The following is a 15012-nucleotide window of genomic DNA, read 5'->3' on the forward strand; positions in this document are numbered from 1 at the left end:
TCAAGGCCTGTGATGAGGGCCCTGGGGGAAGTGACACTGGAGATGAATCCTTCTCTGGGGAAGGTGGTGGTGCTGCTGAAGAGAGGGTTGTGGTGTTGGTGATAACTCCTTCACTGGAGGAGATGGTTGTGCTGCTGATGACTCCTTCGCTGGAGTAGGTGGTTGTGGTAGTTGTGGTGCTGCTGGTGGTGCTGACACATTGGCTCGGTCTCTGGTTGGCGCAGCAGGAATGCTTCTCTCATTCCTCTTTTCTTTCACTGGCCCAGGACCATGTTCTGGCCGGTGCCTCAGAGTGTGGAGGAGGATATCCGTCAGCTCTCTTACTCCACCTCTGCTCAGGTGCGGCCCATTTCCATTGAACAGGTCGTCTCTTTTCCAGAATAGATCAAAGTTCTCAAAGTAGTGCTAAGTGCTGTCCTCTGGGTGGACATGTGTTGAATAGCCATGTGTTCATCTGAAGCAGCCGGGTAAATTTGTTCATCTTCCTTCTATGTTAGGAAGAGGTCCACTGATGAAAGTCTTAACCTCCACTTTATCAGGCTCCTCAAATAATTTAATGAAATCCCTTTTCAAGATTTCAGTCTGTTCCATTCTGGTGTCAACTGCACCCACGTGCACAATCAGCTGTTTAACATGACTAAACATGAGGAATCAGTGTTTCAGTTTCATGCAGCTAAAAATTAAAACATTCTTCCTGAAGATGTGACACAGGCCTCTATTTGACAATGTTTAAATCCAGGCTCAAAACAGTTCTGTTTATCTGTGCATGTGACTGAAAGGGTTTTATTCTGCACTCTTCTGTTTTAATGTTAATTTTATGATTATTTATGTTTTTATTTGTGTGATTTTAATGTCCATCTTATTCTGTAAAGCACTTTGAATTACTTTGTGTACAAACTGTGCTATACAAATAAACTTGCCTTGCCTTAACTCTTCGGTTCCATTTTCTGTTTGTATTTTAACATCAGTCTGTGACAGTGGTAAAAATCTGTTTGTAAGTTGTATTTTGGGTGATGTAACTATATTAGCTTTGTCTCTTATCACTTGTTGCGTTGGCTTGAAATTCTTGTCTTTACACAGTTTTGGAAAAGACACTGTATCACTCAGGTTTAAGAAGAAAGTAGTAGTTTTTTCACCCTCTTCTCTGAAAGTAACTGTGGGCTTCTTACCACTGGAAGTCACAGGGAGTGTCTGGTGAAGTCCTTTTTCAGATTCTATCTGTGCTTGTAGCTCATTAATTTGTTGATAGTTCTGACAGTGTTCACAGAAAAAAAATCCTTTGGTTTCTTCCCCCGGACATGTTGCTGGCTCATCAGAATTTTTGTAAAAAAAAAATGTAAAAATGGTGTAAAAGTCTTGGTTTACTTAAATTTGTTTAGTTATGATTTTCTTTTTTCAGCACTGGAAAAATTAAAATGATTAAAAAGCAAAGTAAAGAAGGAAGCAGCAGGAGCAAGCAAGATCTGCACACTTCAGAAGAACTCTTCAGAAACGTATGTGAATGAAACAAAACAACACCAGGGATGGTTTTGAGAAAGGAACAGCATTATAACATGACTTACAGTTCACAAGGTTCAGTTTGTGTAAAGCAGGAGTTTTAAACCAGATCTGAACATTTTCAAAGTGACACGTTTACACAGAAAATAATCATTTAAAAAAGTTTAAATTTATAAAAACACAAGATATTGATGAAAATGAGGAACACTTCAGAACAGTAACACCAGCCTCCAGAGCTTTACTCTCTATTTTGAAGTGGAACAAACACTTTTCTTTAATGCTGAGTTCTTTTTATGCAGAAAAAGCAAATATGACACATTTAGAACCAAATCGAAATATTTGATACAAATGATTTTTTTACTCAAACAATCCTTGGTCCATCTAAGTTTTCTTTAAATGCAAATGTCAAAAGCAGTTTTATCATTTCTCAAACATGCAAGAGTAAAAAAAGACCAACTTAAACAACTCTCTGTGTGTTACCGAGGACGAAGATGATGATTCCAGTAGAACATGACTGAAACTCAGAGGTCAGATGGGTTCAGGGGTCAGTAGGGTTCAGTCACATGGGGTCTGATAGACAGAAGTAAAATATTCCCTCTTTAATACCCATAGAAGTCAAATACCCCCCTCTTTAATACCCATACCGTCTCATCTCTTTCACCAGAGTCACAGAGGAACCTTCTCCCCACAGTATAAACCCAGAGAACAGAGGCTCAGAGAAGGACGAGGAGAAGGTCCAGAGGTGGAACAGTTCTCCATCAGAGGAGACCACATAGAAGGACAGAGCTCCAGCCTCAGAGTCCAGGAAAATGCCCACTCTGCCCACTCTGGCTCCTTCAGAGGACACGCCCCCTCTCTCTAAACAATGGGAGAGGGGGAGTCGTGTTCCTATTCTGTTGTGATAGACCCAATACCCTCCATCAGCACTGATACACAGACTCCAGGACTGATCATTGTTTCCAAACACACTCTCCCGTCCACTCCGTCTGATCCCTCTGTAACTCACTGCTATAGAGACCTCCCTGCTCCAGTCCACCTCCCAGTAACAGCACCCCCTCAGGCCAGTGCAGCTCAGGACATGGGGGTGGTCGTATGTGAACCTGTCGTCATGATCTGGATACTCCTGCTCCTCCTCCACACGTGTCACAGTCCGATTGTCCCCAGACAGAAGGAGACGTCTGTGAACTGTGTTTGGGTCCAGAGAGAACTCACAGGAGTCTGAAACAAAACATTTCATCTTATTATTTTGTTCTAATTTAGTTTTAGTGGGACGGTACCTGTCATGAATACTATTTAACTCAATCTTTCAGTAGCAGACGTTTGTGAGCAAAAGTAAAGCAAAAGTGGACTTGAAATATAATAAATATATTTATATTGTGTACGTGAGGTGACTTCTAACCCTTGTTTACAGTATGGTTGCTAGGGAACAGTTATGGAATAACCTCTACAAAACCCATGCTGTCTCAGAGCAAGTGATGCAATGTGCGTCCTCAGTTCAATGGATGTGACTTCCTGATACGCCGCCATAACTAAACAGAGGTGGGTTTTTGACCATCATAGATCAGAATCTATCTTCCAACTCTGTGGAAGATTTCAAACTGAATCATGTTATTAGAACATAAAACACAGGCTTTTTAATGCTTGTAAAAATGTCTTGAGAGCTTAATTACAGTCACAGTTATGACCCACAACGTGTAGACTCCAGCCAAGTGTCCTCCCAGTGTGGACCAGGTGAACATGGACCTGCACAGGAACCAAATGAGGAGGGACAGAGACCAGGGCCCAAAGGTTCTCAAAAGTAACAATTATGATTCTTTCTAATAACAACAACTGAATCATGTAGTCAGTCTAAAGTGGTTTAAATTTGAAATGTTAAAAACTAAATGTCCAGCAGTATAAATGTGTCCAAACTTAAAAATAATTAAACACTAGGACAATTTGGAAGAAACGAGTCCTATGCCAGTCCCAATCAAAACCCGCAGTTAAATTGTTTTAAATATTTATAAAGAGAGTGTATCATTGCTATGGATGGTTTGAATGATATGAATGTTGATGGGACAAAATAAAGCTTGTGTTGTTAAAAGGGGAGGATACAGTTCATATAGCATTGTGCTAAACTGGACGACTTTGACAAAGGACAGTTATAGTTAAGGCAGTAATTAAAATATCTACGTCTCAATAGATAAAGAGATTCATAACCAGCACTGATTACTCATTAGTGGTAAAAACAACACAGTTACTAATTCAGTTATACTTAAACGGCATTATTCCCAACACTGATAAGAAGGGATCCACAGTTGGCTTTTATTCTGATGAGAAGGCAAGATATAGTTATGAAATTCTAGTCTTGTATAAGTCTTCTAGTCTATAAGTCTTATATTTCTCATGCTAATCTAGATAGAGCCACTCACTGAGTTTGTGTAGCTACATATGGTCTTTTGGTTTGACAGATGCACTGCGCATTATTCACTTAGTTTATTTGCAATAGATAAATAGCAGTTTGTTGTGAATTGGTCATTTGCTGTGTCTTTGCAGCATTACAGCCAGTATAGTTATGATTATGAAGTAATGTGTGACTCAAGTACAAGCTATCTGTCATGTTTAGATCAAGTCTGACAAAGCTTCAGATGTTAACTATGAACTCAAACTGTTTGACCCAAAACAGGAAAAGTTTAGTAAGATTTCATGTCAATTAGCATTACCAAAATTATTTCTATTTGTTAAATGCCAGAAGAATATGAGAATGATTTTTTTTTTTTAGACAGTTTTTCATGCCTTTCTTAAGTCAGACGTTTACATACATTTCATTAGTATTTCATGCCATTGACTGTAAACTGTATGACTTGGGTCAAACATTTTATATTTCCTTCCACAAGCTTCTCACAAGAGTTGGCAGGAATTTTGGCCCATTCCTCCAAACAGAACTGGTGTAACTGAGCCAATGTTTGTAGGCCACCTTGCTTGCACATGCCTTTTCAGGTCTGTCCATAAATTTTCCATAGTACTGAGATCAGGGCTTTGTGATGGCCACTCCAAAACATTGACTTTGTTATCCTTAAGCCTCTTTGTAACCAGTTTAACAGTATGCTTCAGGTCATTGTCCATTTGGAAGACCCATTTGTGCCCAAGCTTTAACTTCCTGGCTGATGTCTGAGATGTTGCTTCATTATTTCCACATAATCTTGTTCTTTCCTCATGATGCATCTATTTGGTGAAGTGCATCAGTCCCTCCTGCAGAAAAACAACCCCACAACATGATGCTGCCACCCCCCTATTTCACAGTTGGGATGGTGTTCTGAGGCTTGCAAACCTCCCCCTTTTTCCTCCAAACGTAACAATGCTCATTCTGGCCAGTTAAATTTTAGTTTGGTCAGAACACAGGACATGTCTCCAAAAAATTAAGGTCTTTGTACCTGTGCATTTGAAAACTAATCTGTTTTTTATGTTTCTTTTGGAGTAATGGCAGAGTGGTCTATCAGCCCATGTCGGTACACTTCTCGTTTCACTGTGGATAATGACACACTCTTATCAGCTTCAGCAGCATCTTCAAAGTATTTTGCTTTTGTTCGTGGGTTGATCTGCACAATTCAGACCAAAGCACATTCATCTCCATTGTCTCCTTCCTGAGCGGTGTGATGCTGGTGTTTATACTCGTGTATAATTGTTTGAACAGATGAACGTGGCACCTTCAGGCATCTGGAAATTGCACCAAGGATGAACCAGACTTGTGCAAGTCCATAATCCTCTTCCAGATATCTTGACTGATGTCTTTTGACTTTCCCATGATTTTACACAAAGAAGCAGTGTGTTTCAGGTGTGCTTCAAATACCTCCACAGATGTGTCTCTAACTCACATGTTGTCAATAAACCAATCAGAAGCTTCCAAACACATGACATCATCATCTGGGTTTTACCAAATAGTTTAAAGTCATAGTAACCTTACTGTATTTAAACTTCTGACTTTGAAGAAAGTAATAAAAACTGTCTAAATTCTGGCATTTAGCTAATAGACATAATTTTGGTAATCTTAATTGACCTAAAAGAGGAAAAGTTAGTCTGATTTCATGTCAAACAGTGAGAAAAAATGTGTATGTGTCTTTTTATATTGTCTACATAAAGTTCTGGTTTCCACTGTATAATAATGTACCAGTTCCATTAAGTCGATACCTGTTAGATTCAGCTGACATAAACTCATGGCAGTCGTAAAGATAGTTAAAGTCCCTAAAGTGAAGGCAAATTTGAAATACAAAATGTTTTATGAAGCATGTGCTACATGAAATAATGGGTAGAAAGAGAACTGTGTCCTGCATTTGTTGAGTCAGACAATAGTTTTAGAACAAATCTCAAAGATATTCCAGATTATTTGAATGACTATTTTATAGATAGTTATCTTTTTAAGAGATTGGAAAAAAATTTATTTTTTGGACCCAGGAAGACGAGCTGACTGCACTGCTCTCAGCTAATGGGTTCCACATAAATAAACAAATAAACTCGTTCACAAGCTGCATTTACGTGAGCCGTGATTACAAAGTAAAAACTGAGGAAAGGTAATCATTAACAACTCACCAGTTTACCAACATAATATAATCAAAATGAAATCCAAGTTGATCAAGTTATTTCTGGAGAGAAAGGCCAAAGATGTGTCTTTGAGAGTTAAACATAATAAATATAATGTTATGAGCCGTTATAGGCACTTTACTGTGTTAATGAAATAAAAGCAGACTCACACTTCCTCAGACCTGGGACCATCCAGCGCTCTCCAGCAGGATCCAGCCTGAAACACACAAGTACAGTTTAGACCAGACCCGGACCAGGACTAAAGACAAGGACCAGGACCAGAGACTAGGACCAAAAACCAGGATCAAGACCAACAGAGCAGAGGGTGGTCTCACCTGACAGACAGCAGGGGGTGCTGGTTCTGTAGAGCGGTCAGGAGCTCGGCTGAGGGGCCTGGATGGTTGTAGCTCAGGTCTAACTCTCTCAGGTGGGAAGGGGCGGAGCTCAAAGCTGAGGCCAGAGCAGCTCCGCCCCTCTGTGACACCAGACATCCAGACAACCTAAAGACACAGCATTACACTCATGTGGACACAAGGGGGCAGAGTGCATCGTGGGAGCATCTTACCTGAGTGTCTTCAATCTGCAGGGGGCGCTCTTCAGTCCAGAACACAGCAGCTCCACTCCTGAGTCCTGGAGGTCATTGTGACTGAGATCCAGGTGTGTGAGACTGGAGGAGCTGAGGACTGAGGCCAGAGGACCACAGCTGTGAGGGGACAGTCCACAGCCACAAAGACTGAGGACAGAGAGGGACATTAGAGACTAGATTTCGTGAATTCTGTTGAGTTTTAGATGTACTCTCTTGTATGAAGTGGTTTAGTTGTTGGTGCCACAGTCCCTGAGTCTTTCCGCACCGCCCCTGCTCCAGCGCTCACACTTAGACATGTTTCTTATTTAGACATGGCAGCTCAGACCACAGCAAAGTACAGGGCACTGGCCACCACTGACACACTGGTACAAGATCTCCAGTAACTTGAAGCACACTCACAGCCCCAGTCCCTCTCCTTCACTCTGAGCTATGAGGCTCCTCCCTCTTCTTCACTCTGCCTGTGTGACGTTTTAGTTCGTAACAAGTATGATCACTCTTACTCTTTTCTCTAAGACTGAGGTGATTATCATTAGATAAACAGCATTTTGTAGCTTGGCACCAGTAGAAAAAAGACTGTATAATGGTTTAATCCCCAGATCTGCCCGTGCATGTGTTTATCCACATCTGCTCCTCAACCTAGAGCCCACTGCTCGCTGTGCCCTGCGTTATAACAGGAAAAAGGTGAAAACCTCAGCGCTCAGAGAAGTGACTGCAGGGAAAAGGACTAATGTAAGGTTTGTGTTGTGCAGATCTCTGAACGGACAGAAGAGACAGAAAGACAGTGGGACTGATGCCTGCTGTGCATCAGCTGGACAGAATAAACACAGAAATGAGGTTGGCACAGAATGCTCTTGGGACATGGTGCCGTCCACGGGGGACATAGATATCAGAGGGGACTGCCCCCGGCCAGTTCGACATTGTCCACACTGGTCCAACGTAAAGGGTCCACCTCTGAATCAAAGGTCAATGGACTTGTTTCCTTATGTCGTTTTAGGTCAATACAAGGTAAATAAAATATAAATATAAAACCATGATCCAGGGGTTTCATAGGTTATAACTGAGGAGACAAAAGCACAACACGTTGTCTTAAAGCTTCTGAAATTCTCTGTTTGAGAACTTCATAAACTGTTAATTTGGGAATATTGACCTGTCTCACCTGAGTGTCTTTAGACTGTAGGGGGCACTCTTCAGTCCAGAACACAGCAGCTCCACTCCTGAGTCCTGGAGGTCATTGTGACTGAGATCCAGGTGTGTGAGACTGGAGGAACTGAGGACTGAGGCCAGAGGACCACAGCTGTGAGGGGACAGTCCAGAGCCAATCAGACTGAGGAGAGAGAGCGACATTAGAGACCACCACATAGGGCTAGGCAAAAAAAAAAAAAAAAGGAGTAATCGAATTTTAAGTTCAAAACAATTTGTTTTCCGAGCTCCAGACACGGTTTTAATGAGTCCTTCATCAGGATGTTGTCCCAGCCTTGGGCCTAATAATGCTTTACAAACCTCTCAAAGCACTACACTGCAGTCATTCATTCACTCCACACTCGGTGGTGGTAAACTACTATTTTAGCCACAGCTGCCCTGGGACAGACTGACAGAAGCAAGGCTGCCAAAATGCACCATCTGTCCCTCCGACCACAAATCACTCACACACCACTTTTATACTAGACAAGGTGGGTGTGGTTGAGTCTTGCCTAAAAACACAACGATCGGATCCTCCGACCACTGGTCTGACCAGTGAGGCACTGTCCCTCCAAAATAAAGTTTAAATACAGTGTAGACTCACAGGGCTTTGGTGCAGACTCTGACCACCGGCAGCAGACCCAGGAGAGCTGTCTCTGAGGCCTGGTATTTCCTCAAGTCAAACTCCTCCAGGGCTGAGTCTGAGGACAGTAGGAGGAAGGACAGAGCCGCCCACTCAGCAGGAGACGTGTATCTATAAGTGAGAATATCAGAGGGCTCTCCTGCTCTCATGTACTTCTGTATCTCCTTTATCAGACTGAGGTCATTCATCTCATTCAGACAGTGGAGCAGGTTCAGTTTTCTCTCTGCAGACAGATCCTTTTCATTCAGCTTCTGGTTGATGTACTTTACTATCTCCTGATTGGTCTGGTCACTTCCTGTGTGAGTCAGCAGACCCTGCAGCAGCCTCTGATTGGTCGGCAGAGACAGCCCAAGGAGGAAGCGCAGAAACAAGTCCAGGTGTCCGTTTGGACTCTGTAAGGCCTGGTCCACAGCAGAGCGGTAGAACGCTTCCTCAGGGTGAAGTGTCATTGAGGGTTCATTTGTCAAACTGTGTTCTCTTTTTCTTTTGCGTTTTAATTTAGAGGAGTGTTGTGGCTCCAGCAGGTTCTCTCCAGAGGTGAAGAAGCTCTGATGGATGTGAAGAGCAGCCAGAAACTCCTGCACACTCAGATGAATGAAGCAGTAGACCTTGTCCTGGTACAGGCCTGTCTCCTCTCTAAAGACCTGTGTGAACACTCCAGAGTACACTGAGGCTGCTGCAGCGTCCAGCCCACACTCCCTCAGGTCACACTCGTAGAAGATCACATTTCCTTTCCGCAGCTGCTCAAAGGCCAGTTTTCCCAGAGACAACACCATTTCCCTGGTCTCTAGAGTCCAATGAAGGTCCTCGCCTGATCCCTGGTGATACTTGATGTTCTTGACTTTGGCCTGCACCACCAGGAAGAGGATGTACATCTGTGTGAGAGTCCGGGGCAGCTCTGGTTCCTCTGTTTGTTCCAGAAGCTTCTGTAAAACTGTGGAGAGGATCCAGCAGAAGACCGGGATGTGACTCATGATGTGGAGGCTGCGGATGCTCTTGATGTGGGAGATAACGACTGTGGCCTGGTCTCTGAACCTTTTCCTGAAGTATTGCTCCTTCTGCGGGTCGGTGAATCCCCGTACCTCTGTCACCATGGAGACGCATTCAGCAGGGATCTGATTGGCGGCAGCGGGGCGCGTGGTTATCCAGAGGCGAGCGGAGGGAAGCAGCTTCCCCCTGATGAGGTTTACCAGCAGCACATGCACTAGGGCGGACTCTGTGGGGTCGGTCAGGACACGGGTTCGGCTGAAGTCCAGAGGAGGTCTGCACTCATCCAGACCGTCAAAGATGAAGAGCACCTGGAGCTGTTGGAAGCTGCAGAGATCTTTGGATGGACTGAAGAAGTGGTGCATCAGTCCCACCAGGCTGAACTGTGTGTCTCTTAGCACATTGAGCTCTCTGAAAGTGAACGGGAACAGCAGCTGGAGGTCCTGGTGGGCGTGGCCTTCAGCCCAGTCCAGACTCAACTTCTGAGTCAGCACTGTTTTCCCCACGCCGGCCACGCCCTTTGTCAGCACCACTCTTATTGGCTCTGGTGAATGTGGGCGGGGTTTAAAGATGTCTTCACATGTGATGGTGGTCTCTGGAGCGGCCGGTCTCCTGGATGCGGTCTCCATGTGTCTGACCTCATGTTCCTGGTTGACCTTTGAGGCTCCGCCCTCTGTGATGTAGAGCTCTGTATAGATCTGAGTCAGGGGGGTGGAGCCTCCTACTTTAACCACACCCTCAAACACATGGCTGAACCTTTGCTGCAGATCAGACTTCAGTTTGTCTCTGCACAACCTAAATTTACTCCCTTTAAAGATGACAGAAGAGTTATAATGTTAAACATGTGTAATAATTCTTATGACAGGGCATCTGACACACAGATGCAGGAGGATGGGAGGGCATCTGGAGGTTCTTACTGTTGAACAGGCGCTGGGCCAGATGATCCTGGTCCATCCTCTTCAGGAAGTCCAGGGTGATGTTCAGAACCTCTCTGCTCTCCTCCTCCTCACTCTCAGAGCATTCTGGGTAATCTGAGGCCAGGAGCCTGTGGAGCCTCTGGAGCTGCTCTTTGACAAAAGTCAGGACGTCCTCCTCCAGACGCTGGAACAGAACAATAAGTGAAGAGTTTTAGTCAGAGTACCTGAGGAGCACTCCCAGAACCCCACACATGCTGCACTCGTGGGGTACTCACCCTGAATATGGCGTCCAGCTGCTCCTTTGGGCCTGGCTCCCTGTCAAACAATAAATGCATCATCATTTATTTGTCATGGTCCAGTGTTCAAGAGCAGTGGTTCTGCACAGCACTAAACCTGGGACTCACCAGCATCACCACCACAGAGTTCAGACACTCACTCATGAATTTATACATCAGGTTTGTCATGAGAGCCTGAAAAGTGTTCACCCCAGCCTGACAGAAGAGGAGACTGACACTACTGCCCCTGGGCTTTTCCAGCAGCATTCTGAGGGCATCAGTAGAAGATCCTTTGAGCTTTTGCAGTGTGGCCTTCTTATATTTGCACCACAGTGGGGCTGTATACAAGGGTGTACAGGAGGTCCACACACAGAGATAGTGAACAGGACAGTCCCACAGCTCTGAGCAGGGACCAGCTGCCTTTGGGACAATTTACATCATCAAGTCTGATGGACAAAGACTTTAGCCTTAGATCTGCTCAGGTCTAAAGACTACGAGTGCTGCTGGTAAAATATGTTAGAAAGGCTGATCTTTGGTTAAATACAGTTGAAAAAGTTAAATCCATATTCTCCTGTAGGACAGCTGTTTCACTCTGATGGTGTATTCAGGGCAGTCCTGTTTCAGAGCATCTGATTCTCTGAAACCTCTGTATAATCTGTATAAACCGTCTGATCTTGTCCCACCTGAACTCATCTGTCTCACACTGGGAGTAGCTCCATTCAAACACAGGATCACTGTTTGCACTGATGAAGGATGAGCAGCAGGTGGCACTGTCCTGAGAACATGTCCAGGGTTCTGGATTAAACGGGTCTTACCTCTGGTCTTCAGGAGGAGCCTCTCCAAACTCAGGAGGAAAGTGTTTGGAGTGGTCACTTTTCAGAGACAGAGAGCTGGGATCAGGTTTAGGTTTAGATCCAGGGCCAGGTGGGTCCATGTTGTAGGGGCTGGAAGCAGAAGAGTCCATTTGAACAGAACATACAGAGATGTCTCCTGTTTAAAAGATCTTATTTCTACTTAAAAACCAAAAACAGAACATGGCTTCAAGAATAATTTCATGAAGAAAAACAAGTCAATTCATTTGTCCCAATAAACAAAAACAGTCTTATTTATTCCTCCAAAGTCTGACTTCTCAGCCTCATTTTTTTACTCAGACAATTGGCTGTAGACATTTTCAAACACTTGTATCTCCATTCCATTAATTGTGTATTTTTATGTATTATTTTTAGAACGCTGGTCTTTCAACTTTATATTTTGTACACATAAAGTGAAGAGTTGTTGCCTGATTTTAAATGTTTTTCCAAACTGCATCAGATACTTTAGTAAGCACGTTTTGCACAAACTTCATTTTTGAGATTGTTCCATCAAATGCCCTCTTGAAATATAAACTGTGTAAGTGATAAATGGGTGGATGATGTTAATCTTAAATAACTGTCTGACTTGCTTTGATGTCACTACATAACACGTCGGGAACGTGTTATGTCATGAAGTTCCCACAACCAAAACTTCAAAACTCCACAGTGAAAGTTGTGATTTTAAAAATACTAAGTCTGTCAATACTGAGCTGCAGGGGATATTTGAATGAAAACAGCAGATAGTGACGTGTATTATTTCATAGCTTTTTATTTCATAAACGTATTACATCATGACCTTTAACCAGTCAGGACTCTTGAGAAGCCAGTTAAGTTCTCACTTTATTCCTACTAAGCAGAGAAAATTAGTAGAAATAAACTGTTCACAAAGGGGGGACTTCATGGGATTACAGCGTTATGCTACATCAGAGCAAGAGGAACACAAATCTAACCGGGCACACAGCGTTTAGATCAACACTGATGGACACCGATCAAATCTGATCTCTCAAACAAGCTTATTCTTAGCTCAGAGAGAGTGTACTGTCAGTGCTTCAGGGCCAGTGTAGAGAGGTGGAGCCCATGTGTTCTGCTGTAGTTTAATGTCTTTGTAAGTCTGACCCTTTGGAGCACATGACCAAGAAGATCTGACTGAGGAAGCAGGCCTACAGTAACAGCCCTACTCTGTTTGGTCTCTGTCAGTGTGAAAAGACCTGTTAAAATGACAGTCTTACCTCTGGTCTTCAGGAAGAGCCTTTCTAAAGTTACTAGTAAGGTCTTTGGAGCAGTCACTTTTCAGAGACAGAGAGCTGGGAGCAGGTTTAGGTCTGGGTTTAGACCCGGGGCCAGGTCCAGGTGGGTCCATGTTGTAGGTGCTAGAATCAGAAGAGTCCATTTGAAAAGAATGTTTATGTATTTTTATTATAATGCATTTATTGATTTTTTTCTCTCATTTGTATTTCATATGTAATATTTACTTTGCCTGTTCTGATTTTTATTTGTGGAACCTTCACCATTTTTGTGAAATAAAACTAAAATTGTAAAAAGAGTTGTTCATCAGCCTGCAGGTTTATAAATGGCACTGTGCTCACGGCTGATTGGTCCATGTTGTTTTTTTCTAAACTAGATCTTACCCTGGTCCAGAGCAGGTAGCCAGATGGAGTCTGTTACTATGGTGATTCACACTGAACTAAACTAAAACTCTTTTCAGTGGCAGAAAACAGTTTCCTCAAACTAAACCTGAGCTTACCCCAAACTTAAACTAAACCGGCTTCTAGCAACAGACCTCAGATAGAGTTACTAAGAACTGTGTCTACGCCAGGGGTCACCAACCTTTTTTGACCTGAGAGCTACTTTATGGGCACTGAGTCATACGAAGGGCGACCAGTTTGAGACGCTCTTCTGAAATAACATTTTCTCAGTTTGCACTTTAGTTATATATTATTAATAATGATAAATGATAATCATCTATGTGAACACACTGATCACATTGCAAGACACTGATCACATTAATGATTTCTCAAAATAATTATCAACAATGAGCAAGGAGGTAAACAGATATCAGTATTCAGCACTTTAACTTTACTAATCTTAGTAATTGTTAAATTTCCAGACACTTTCATCACTACATCTCATAGGAAAAGTTTCCCATTTTCACTATCCATTTGACAAACCTTTTTAACAAAACATAATATACATTGCACCATGTTTCATAAAGTTATCCATTATGTAATGTTAAAGAAAAATAATCTTACATATTTTTAAATAAATCTCGGTTGCGTTGTGTGACTTTTCCCCCGGTGTCGTGGAAAAAGCCTGTTGTTTACCCAAAGCTGCGTTTAGCTCTGGGCTTGTTCTGGCCGGAGTGCGCGTCCCCGTGGGGAGTGCGCGTCCCCGTGGGGAGTTAGTGTGGAGTTTTGTGAGACGTAGTGAAGTGTCCCTCCACATTGTGCCGCTTTGCAACACCACAGTCGCTCCGCAGATGAGATACGCGCAGGTTTCTTTTACAGTCTTAAATCGTTGTGAAAGTGATCTCTTTATTTTCTACCATGTTTTGGAGTAAGAAACTGCATTCAGCGCATCCTCACAGCGCTCGCGAGCGGAGCATTGGTTTTGTCACGCGCACAATACTGACCTTTGAAGTGAGTAGGTCAAAGTTCACCTTAACTTATCTAAACTTCACGTGTAATGAACATATGTTTAAGATATTGTCATTTTTAGATCTATATAAACTCAAGGGTGATAAAAAAAAAAATAGCAACAGAATAAAATTAAATTTTAGATGCAGCTCATTAGTGAGTTGTGCTATTTTTAGAACCGGTCTGCAGGCGACTCATGTGGGGCTTGGGGGCGACAGGGTTGGTGACCCCTGGTCTACGCCCTGCACCACTCCTTCTGCTGGTCACATGCCGACATTACACTTAAACTTTTATCAAAAATATTCTACCAGGACTAAACAGATCATAAAGAACTAATCTAGGAACCCCAAAGCCCACCGCGTGTTTGAAAGAGTTAAACATTAGGTCCCAATAGAAGGATCTGAAATTCGACTTGACTTGCTGTAAGTGGAAACTAAACCAATGTACACAGAGTTGGACCAAGGAAGAGCGTCGACTGTAACTTTGTTTCATTGTTTTAAATATTAATCGTAAGGGAAAAACTCACTGCGTTACCGTCCTCTCTGCACAGGACTCAAAAATACGGATCTTTCCTTCACACTTTCACTTTTGGTTGTGTGACATCAGTGGCCCTTACTCTTTGTAGTGACACTGCTGCTTCTACCCAAAGATCCGCAGAGTGGCGCCCTCTGCTGGAGCTCAGAAAGATAGTTTGACCGTTTTTGTTTTTTTTTGAAGAGGACTAAACCAGGACTAAACCAGGACTAAACCAGGACTAAACCAGGACTAAACCAGGACTAAACCAGGACTAAACCTTACTGTAGTGGTCATCAGCCCTGTGCTACCAGCTCTGGACTCAGAGTTTAAAAGTGTTAGAAGTGTATAAAGAGCCCAACACTCACGTGTTT

At 43.0% G+C, this 15012-nt stretch overlaps 1 protein-coding gene across 1 annotated transcript; it reads right to left on the minus strand.

Annotated features, from left to right (window-relative positions):
- Positions 1-1525: 1525 nt before the first annotated feature.
- LOC117383495 (NACHT, LRR and PYD domains-containing protein 3-like) lies at positions 1526-14727 on the minus strand. The gene is made up of 11 exons (XM_055227925.1): positions 14652-14727; positions 12722-12862; positions 11457-11585; positions 10642-10681; positions 10367-10550; positions 8424-10257; positions 7797-7964; positions 6620-6787; positions 6390-6554; positions 6225-6271; positions 1526-2715 (listed from the first exon to the last, which is right to left on the minus strand). Exons 2-11 carry the CDS (start codon positions 12850-12852, stop codon positions 2129-2131), a joined length of 3453 nt encoding a protein of 1150 aa, XP_055083900.1. The 5' UTR covers positions 12853-12862; positions 14652-14727; the 3' UTR covers positions 1526-2128.
- Between the last annotated feature and the right edge of the window lie 285 nt (positions 14728-15012).

The sequence above is a fragment of the Periophthalmus magnuspinnatus genome, chromosome 16 (assembly GCF_009829125.3).
Source record: "Periophthalmus magnuspinnatus isolate fPerMag1 chromosome 16, fPerMag1.2.pri, whole genome shotgun sequence".
Lineage (NCBI taxonomy): Eukaryota > Metazoa > Chordata > Actinopteri > Gobiiformes > Gobiidae > Periophthalmus > Periophthalmus magnuspinnatus.

Excerpts from the sequence above, each read along its gene's own strand:
- LOC117383495 (XM_055227925.1), bottom strand. The coding sequence starts at position 12,852 with ATGGACCCACCTGGACCTGGCCCCGGGTCTAAACCCAGACCTAAACCT. Across the intron at positions 10,682-11,456 it reads GCTCCTCCTGAAGACCAGAG|GGAGCCAGGCCCAAAGGAGC; the intron begins GTAAGACCCGTT and ends ATTGTTTGACAG. Across the intron at positions 2,716-6,224 it reads GGTCCCAGGTCTGAGGAAGT|ACTCCTGTGAGTTCTCTCTG; the intron begins GTGAGTCTGCTT and ends GTTTTGTTTCAG.